At 41.3% G+C, this 9,160-nt stretch overlaps 1 protein-coding gene across 1 annotated transcript in view; it reads right to left on the bottom strand.

Moving 5' to 3' along the window:
* The window catches only part of cdk6 (cyclin-dependent kinase 6), a 35,444-nt gene that overhangs the window by 3,609 nt on the left and 22,675 nt on the right, over positions 1–9,160 (bottom strand). Inside the window, exons 4-6 of the mRNA XM_034891362.1 lie at positions 6,058–6,167; positions 1,100–1,150; positions 203–338 (exon numbers count right to left, since the gene is read on the bottom strand). Of these exons, the coding sequence (XP_034747253.1) occupies positions 203–338; positions 1,100–1,150; positions 6,058–6,167 (297 nt within the window). The remainder of the gene's footprint in view (positions 1–202; positions 339–1,099; positions 1,151–6,057; positions 6,168–9,160) is intronic.

Below are 9,160 nucleotides of genomic sequence, written 5' to 3'. Positions count from 1 at the left end.
GGAAAAAGGCTGCAATGAAACAAAGAGTGAAAAATTTAAAGGGGTCTGAATACTTTCCGTACCCACTGTATGTATAGCTGCAATATTAGGATATGTAGAATGTATGGTTAGTTTTCTAGGATTTCAGGAAATGGCAAATCACTAAAAACAAGTTCTGCATGAATAATATGGATTGTTTTAAACAGAGTCTCATATTACCCACCATTAAGAGGGCTCGTCCTTGCTCGTCCATGTCTGGAACTAAGTCCTCTATTGGCTTAGGGGGTCGGGGGGTGAAGGCACTCTGTGGTAGGGCCACTTCCTGGGGCCAGTCCTCTGCTGAAGGTACTCCAACAACACTGTGGGATAATAATGGTAATTAATCCCTTCACATGTGCTATGACTAAATTTACATGCACATATTTTCAGGATTTTGTCCTTATTCCAAAAAAATACTATTCAGTCTAAGCTATTTACATGGCTAATGACGACGAATAATCTGCTAACATTCCCTGATTGAGATGTATAGTCTGAATGCGTTGTCCAAAGAATGCTTCTCACTCCTGAATAACACTTGCATATTGCATCCACACGTCTTAACATGCTATATATTTAGAAAAAAGGCCTTATTCGGAATATCTGAACGATATGCTGTTTACATGATCCGTATCAAATTTAAAATGTTCTCATGTTCAAAATAGTGGAATGTTATTGTGCATGTAAATATACTGAATGTTACACATTCAAAGCCTCTCCAGTTCAAATCTTTGTTCAACTCATCCTAGGTTTTCTGAAGCAACTGACAGTGTTCTTGCATGCCTTTATTGGAGGGAGCAAATGACATTCACCCAAGGAGAAAGCATATCGTAATCTGGAAGGTTCTGCATTAATTACAGAAAGAAGAGTTGTGTGCATATACTGTTCCACATTTAGGCCATATACTGAATAATAGGTTCAATGAAGAAAAAATTGGATTTAAATTCCCCAAATTGTACTGGACTGCCTTTTGACTGACTGATTTATATGGATAGCCCATTAGAGTTTTGAGACTTTTCCCTAGCTTTAACATAGAGGAAATATGATATAAACTGTAACAGGAAATATAGCCAATAATACTTACTCAAAAATCTTTCCCAGCTGATCAACATCTGAGTTTCCTCGAAATAGCGGTCTGGGAAAGAGAAAATAAACAAGATCAGTTTGACTGCTGCTGCTTAAACATTTACGTGAGTCTGTGTCTTCAAAAATTGTGCTGCACAAACACATGTAGAGTTAGGAACACATTAAAATACATTTTAGTGTACTGAATTTATTATGTTCGAATTGATCTACTTTTGATATGAGTCCTGAGGCTTGCTATTCCACAGTACTGGGTAGACAAAAAGCCCATACAGTATATAAGCTACTGGCTCAAGGCAAAGAGGAATGTTTGACTCTGGTGTGAGCATTTGAAGTACACTGGCAGCTCCATCTCATGTAGTCAGGATTGTGAAGCAGTGCTGGTAGTACCACTGAAAAGGGGAGGGTTGAAAGAAGGGAGGAGAGCGGCAACAGGGCTGCTGGTGGTTTCTGTGGCTTTGGGCAGTCTTTGGATGCCCATGCTGGCCCTGGCACCCGCACAAATTCCAGTAGTCATCATCAGCACAAGCCTCCAGGTCGCTGCACAAAGCAGAAAGGCCTATACACCCCTTATGTGTGTGGGTGCCTGCTTTTGCTCTCTGTGTGTGTGTGTGTGAGAATATGTTTAGGAAAGTGGGAGGGAGAGGCGTGTGACGGATACATTGGATTATTCTAACAGAGAAAGGAGGTATGGGAACTAGACCTTCCTGCTCTAGCTCCTCTGTAAGGAAATTAGTAGGTGTTGTTGTCAAAGAGAAGACTTTCCTCTGGGAAACAATATGGAAACAATATTACTTTTCTAAATCACATAACATTATTAAATGTGCTAGGGTCACAGAAGCTTTTATTCTCTTATAACACAATTAGTCACCAGCAGATGTCAACGTAATGCAGGATGTTCTCACATAGGTGTGCTTGTAAGCATGTGTGTATGTATTCTCTATCCAGAAGCAAATACAGTTCAAGTGCACCCCACTTAACTGAAGTCAACAGACTGACTAGCCACCATGTGCTCCCTGTGTTTTCCCACTTGCAGGAAGCTTTGCATAGCTCAACACCCACACTTTCCTTCAGACTCAGACACTGGGAAGTTAGTCACACAGGAATCTGGCACATTTTTACAGCCATCTCTCTGTCACATGCTTTAACTCGGAAGTGGAATTGAGATAGAGTTTGTTTCAATTATTACCATCTGGCATCCTTACCTAATGGATGTCTCGGTGTTTCTTTACTCTTGAATATCTGCTTTAAACATCTGACTGAAAAGGATCACACCACATATGTCTTTCAGGGTAAAGCACTGCAGTGAGGTTTGAAAGCCATTTAAGATCAGACCAAACCAGTTCTGACTGTTGCAAAAGAAGAAGAAAAAAAAACTACAGCTATGTCATTGTGCCAAAACAAGTAGGGCTGATAATTCCAAGAGGTCCATTTTTAAACCTGGAGTGGTTTGTTGGTTTGTTGGAGAGGGATAAATGGATTCACACAGAGCTGGCCACTGGCATGCGTGTACAGTCAACAGTCAAGTGCAAATGCACATTTGCACACACTGAAGTATACACATAAGGGCTCTAAGGATCTTTTACTCAAGAGTTTTGCATGAACACACACACACACACACACACACACACACACACACACACACACACACACACACACACACACACACACACACACACACACACACACACACACACACACACACACACACACGGCAGTGAAAGGACATCTGAGATTGGATTGGTACAGGCAGCTGAGTCACGCTTCCTTTAGTGCCAACACAGCTCTGTCCCACATTCCACTGAGACAACCTCTGGAATGTGTGTGTGCATGTTTGCATGTGAGAGGGTCAATCTGACTGGTTGGGAAACGGAGAGAGAGAGAGAGAGAGAGAGAGAGAGAGAGAGAGAGAGAAATGTAGTGTGTGCGTGAATGTGTTCAAGCCTGTGTCAGTGTGAACTGTGTGGACATGCAAGTCTGTGTCAAGTTTGGAAATACATGTGAGTGTGTGTTAGTGTCAAGTGCAAACACGTGCATGTAGGGTTGTGTCTTTGAGGATTTATCAATCAAGTTCCAAACTGTGAGAAAGTCAACAAGGATGTGGGGCCTCTCCCATACCATTAACACAACACGTTCAACCTTTCGATTGGAGGAATGTCAACAAGCAGGCGCTGTCTCCCCAATTCACTCAAACCATGACTTACCCCGGCGCTATCCCAGCCATGCAGATGCAGACTTGTATGATATTTGCTCAAATTCCTTTGACAGGTGCCAAACTATTCTCGCTACAGTGGATAGTCATTTATAGGAATTTGTTTGTACAATAGCATGTTTGATAATGAAAGTTCAGAGGTTGTTGCTTGGGGGGGTGGGGGAGCTTTGATGTTTCATGAGTCATAAGGACATCATGAGGTTAGATTAGCAATTTTTTGATTGCAACAATAGGTAACAGGGTGAATGAGGGTTTTCAGTGCTCAGTGGGGCTTTCTTTAAATGCTTATTTTCATTATTTCATTAGAAACACTCACTTAAACTACCAATTTCATAATTGTTGATCAATCGCCCAATTGAACAGGTGGTATTTCTAATTTGATGTACCCGGCAATTAAAACCACCAGTGGGGATGTCTCGTTCGTTGTACCTGAGGTATAAAACCAATGAACAATGTTTTCTCATCCTCTCTTGTTCTGCATTTTGCCTCAATCAGGCTTTCTTTTACTTTCTTTCACTGCTTCTCCCAGGTGCCCTTTAATCTCTAACAGGTGGCCTTTAAAAAGCCATCTTAATCACCTGCAGAGAGAGGGAGAGAGAAAGAGAGAGGGAGAAAGTGTGTATGTTCCTGGCCATCAAAGGGCTCGGTCTTGCCTTCAGCCTTAAGGCAAAGTTGGACAGGTGCCAGATTGTGAAAACACACATATCCACACCAAAGCCTTTTACAGCTTGTGTCAGGGTGAAAGACGAGTACCTTAACATCCTAGACAACACACACACACACACACACACACACACACACACACACACACACACACACACACACACACACACACACACACACACACACACACACACACACACACACACACACACACACACACACACACACACACACACACACACACACACACACACACACACTATTGTTAAATTTTTGTTTATCCTTGGTTATTTATGTTTTTGCTTGGTTATTTTGGTAGTAAGATGCTCAATTACAGGTTCATTTGCCACACATGCTTAGGAAATGCCCTTTCTGATGTTCCTAATGTGTTAACACATTTTGAGCGTATGCCATAAATTACACCCAACTGCCATTCAAACAACAAAAACTGCCAACAGAGCACTGGAGAAGATTGAATGAAACCACCAGTAACATTCTCACAACCTATGACAAAAGACCCCAAAAAACAAAAAAAGCATAACAATTGTTTTCTTCACATAACTGTTACATACAACTGTAACAGTATCAATGGGTTTGATGTAAAAGCAGGAAAACAGGATTAACAAAGCAGACTCTGTCCTTAACTCTTCCCTCTGTTAGTCCATCATAATGTATGTTAAAGGATCTAAAGTCAAGATCTCATCTGAAACTATGAAAAATTGTCACATGTCACCATTCTTTACAGCAAGCTACCAAATAAAGCTTGAAGACATAACCTGGAGCACACATGGACAAGATGTGCCAAGACTGTTTAAAAGGATATAGCAGGGACAGATAAAAACAATGCTGGATAGTTCTTTGGTATATCCCTAGGACATCAGTACGGGCGAATTTTCGCCTCATTGACTGCCACTGGCCTATTGACACTTAAGATGACATTCATTAATGGCACTGGCCGATGTTGGTGTTGTTTTATTGCAGTCCGACTAACTATAGCAGCTTGTAGTAGACTACCGAATAGCATATATGCACCATGGCATCATTGTTGGTTGGTCCACATGGTGTGACTGAGAAGGCCATAGCATATGAACACAAAAGTTTTTATACACAACACACCATTCAGTGACCATCTCCGTCCCTGTATAGAAGCAATTTTATTTTGTCTTCTGTCTGTGTACCACATAGTCTCTTCCCTCTGTGTCACCCTTTGCCACTAGAGATTATATATTCCCACTGAGTCCCCCGTGTAGAGCGTGGGTGGTGTGTGTGGCAGCGCATGTTAGGGTGTGGGGACGGTTGGGGAAGGAAGCATACATTACAGGCAGGGGTGCTCCTCCTGGCACTCATCCCTACCTCAAAAAGACTGTTCTTATCTACTCTGAAGCACACCATTACAGCCTGGTTAGACCCCAGTTCAATGTTGATTCCAAGAGGCAGTTCTTCAAATACTATGGCGCATAAATATTAATATTAGATAAACCCTATGGTGGTAAAATATGTCCTTATGCCCTGAAATTCTTTTTTCTCCTTTCATCGGCAGGCAGCTGAACTTTTTTTTTTATTTTAGAAAAGTGGTCCGTTATTAGCTTGGCTCTCCAGTGTGTAAAGTTCGTTAGACCACAAACTGACAAATGCCTATACCAAGAAGCAGGATCTTGACTTGCATACTGCAACCACAGCAGACAGCCATTACTGTAATGGTTTGATAAGTCAACCGAAATGTGATTGCTCACTGCTCACAACGCAGCTGACAGGTGTCATTTTGAGAAAAAGCTGAAGAAACACCCAAATAACAGATTCTGTAGTGACAGCAGCAGATTTTTTCCAAAGAATTTACGTGAAATATAAATGAAGTGAAAGTAAACGGACAAAGTGGAGAACATAACACCAAAATTCAAGTGCAACACTAACACTCCGGGGCTCTGTTATTGAAAGCTCAAAACCATTTTGTGTGTGATTGGAGAAATGTGGTTGGAAGTGCCGATGTAAGATCACCCATGAGTGTGTGGTTGGTGGTTTTAGTCATTTTTCATTTTCTTTATAAACACTCCTAGGGGTTAGACCAAAATTCTCTTTGCTCTCACCTTCTCCTGAACATCTCAGCAAAGATGCAGCCGACACTCCACAGGTCCACCGGCGTGGCGTAACTAGACTGTAGAAGCACCTCTGGGGCTCGGTACCACAGTGTCACCACCTACAACGCACAGGAGGAATCAAAGAAGAAAATAAAGAAAAACGTACAAAGTCACAATTTCTTGCATGTAGTTTACCTGCCAGCAGCATTGCGTAAATGTCATATCTCTCACACACACACACACACACACACACACACACACACACACACACACACACACACACACACACACACACACACACACACACACACACACACACACACACACACACACACACACACACACACACACCCCCCCATTTTAGGCTTACATAAGACATGAAATCATATCTGGCAGGACACGTCTCCCTGTTCCCATTTAGGTGTGTACCCACACTGTCTTTCCACAGCAATCCACAAGGGACACCAGGAATACTATATAAACGTGTATATATTTGTGCAGTAGCACCTATTACAGTCGTAAAGAATACTATCTCTCACTGGATTAAACATGGCAGATACCTCATTTAGTTGAAGTCATAATATTAACCACCACCTGTCTTGGATCAAGCAACCCTGCACCCACCTGAGGTACAACGGCAGCCATTTTTGCCACTTCACACTAAGCATGGTTTCCAAATTTGTCCCATAGCCTGCAGGAAAGCAGCAGCATTGTTAACAGCTACAGTAGGGAAAGCCTCCAGACAAAACTCAGTGACCCCTAGTAAGAGAGTGGACTGGTTCCAGGTGCTTTCCTAAACTCCAGATTTTTCCGACAGCTTTTGGCTGCAGTTCCCTCCTCAGGCACTGCAGAGTGCTTATCTGGATCTTAGCGTCTGAGGCGAATGTTTGTAAGCAAAACGAGTGTGGTGTCACCTAGAAATCTTTATTAGCTGGCTTGGATTCTCTGTGGGAGTAGGAGGAAACAATACCCTGATCTTTCTGATGTTGTCCACATGCCTTTATGTGTAATATGAGACCAACGATCTACGAAGGATGTAGATTGCTAAATATGAGCAATCAAGTAACTTTATGGTTTCTAGACTTTTGGGCAGGATTTCTTTTGACTGTAGGAGGCTTCAGATTTTAGTAATACAGGTGCCAGTATCAATGATTTTGATTTAAGTGCACTAGTTTGTCCTTGCCTAGTTTAATTCTCAGTGGTAAAAAGTAGTGTTTTCGCCATGCTAGCAGTGTAGTGCAGTTGGTGGTCAGTCGTTCCACTACTTTGTTCCAGATAGCTCCATAACTATTGGATGAACTGCTGTGATATTTGATACGGATATTCATGGTCCCAAGAGGATAATTCAGTTGATTTTAGTGATCCCTCAACTTTTTCTCTAGTGAGCATCATCTAGTCAAAAGTTATTTTTGTAATACTTTGCTTTATGACAAAATACCTGCAAAACTAATGACGATTCCCATCAGCCAATGTTCCCATCATCAAATGCCACTAGCATGCCAACATAGGCTACGCCGGCCTACGCACAACTATAAATCAGCCTTAACAGGCTAAACCATGATGGACCTGGAAAATATAACCTGCTTGACACTCAGCATTGTCACTGGGGGCACATTAGCATGCTGATCCTTGAATTTAGCTTAAAGCACCGCTATTCCTTAGTACAGCCTCACAGAGCTGCAAGCGACGGAGTTTCAGTTCGTATTGTAAACTTTAAAGATAGGACCATGTAATTAGTTTGTAACTGTAACTGTCCTGATCATTTGACAATAAACTAATATTATTTAATAAGAGTATTGTCGTAGTAAAAGCATTGTTTGGGCAGCCTATAGCTCACTGAGTAAATGCGCTCTTTCCATGTAGGCTGAGTCCTGCAGCGACCCGGGTTCGAATCCAGCTGCGGCCCTTTTCTGCGTGTCATCCCCCCTTCCTCTCCCCCTTTCACATGTCTATCCACTGTCTCTGTCTAATAAATAGGGGAAAACCCTGTAAAGAAATCTTTAAAAAAAAATATTGTTTTAGTAATAGTACTATAAAATGTAAGAATTTAATATGCCACTGGGGACAATGATAACAATTCCCGGCAAAATATCCTTATTTATCATAACCATCGTAAATTGGCAATACTAGTATCATTCAGAATTGTGAGTTTATTTACAAAGTAGCAGGGCACTATCTCTCCCCCCCCCCCCATAACAAGAACTCCATTAGAAGGGTCATTATTCATGACCGCAGCTTGAAGGGCTCTGAGGCACAAACTGACCAAACATTACCCAAGCTGGAAGTCTTAATCAAGGCAGTCAACAGAGACCAATGAGAGAAATAAAATGTTTGGTCACATTTTTTTCTTCTAAACTGAATGGCACTATTAATAGTGCCGCGGGTTGCATTTTGCAGATGTGTGATACTTTCTGATCTCCTGCTTCCTGCTTCAGTGGAAATAGGGAGGAAGTTGAGGCTAGTTGGCTGAGATGTCGGCTGAGTCACGTGACCAGAAATGACACATATATTGAGAACAAACAGACTGGCAGTGAGGGTCATTGAAGATTTTTAGAACAGTGACACCTGAAAGAAAAGCATGAATGGAAGTTGCACAGCCCATATAGTCAGGTAACAAAAGGTCATTGCTGTTTAGCATGCATAGGAAAATTCAAGGCTGCAATGTCTTCTTTTCTCTGCAGCTACAGACTCAAACGCAAGTGACTTGTGTCTTCTGCATGGAGTTTGTAAGGCTGCAGAGTCAAACATCAGAGCTCTTATGGACATGCACACACACGTAAAGCCTTCTAGGAAGAACCACAGACCTAGAGCTCAGGGTATATCCGCCTCAGTGCGGAGTAGGAGTTATTCGAAAACCTGGCCACAACTGCAGATTTTTATGTGTGTGTATGTATATACACATACATACATATATATACATATATATATATATACATATATATATATATACACATATACACATATATATACACACATATACATACACATATATATATACATATATATATATATACACACACACACATATATATATACATATATACACACACACATACATATATATATATACATATATACACACACACATACACATATATATACATATATATAT

Source organism: Etheostoma cragini, chromosome 14 (assembly GCF_013103735.1).
Source record: "Etheostoma cragini isolate CJK2018 chromosome 14, CSU_Ecrag_1.0, whole genome shotgun sequence".
Lineage (NCBI taxonomy): Eukaryota > Metazoa > Chordata > Actinopteri > Perciformes > Percidae > Etheostoma > Etheostoma cragini.
Note: the sequence above shows the minus strand (reverse complement) of the source record. Positions and strands in the feature narration are given on the sequence as shown.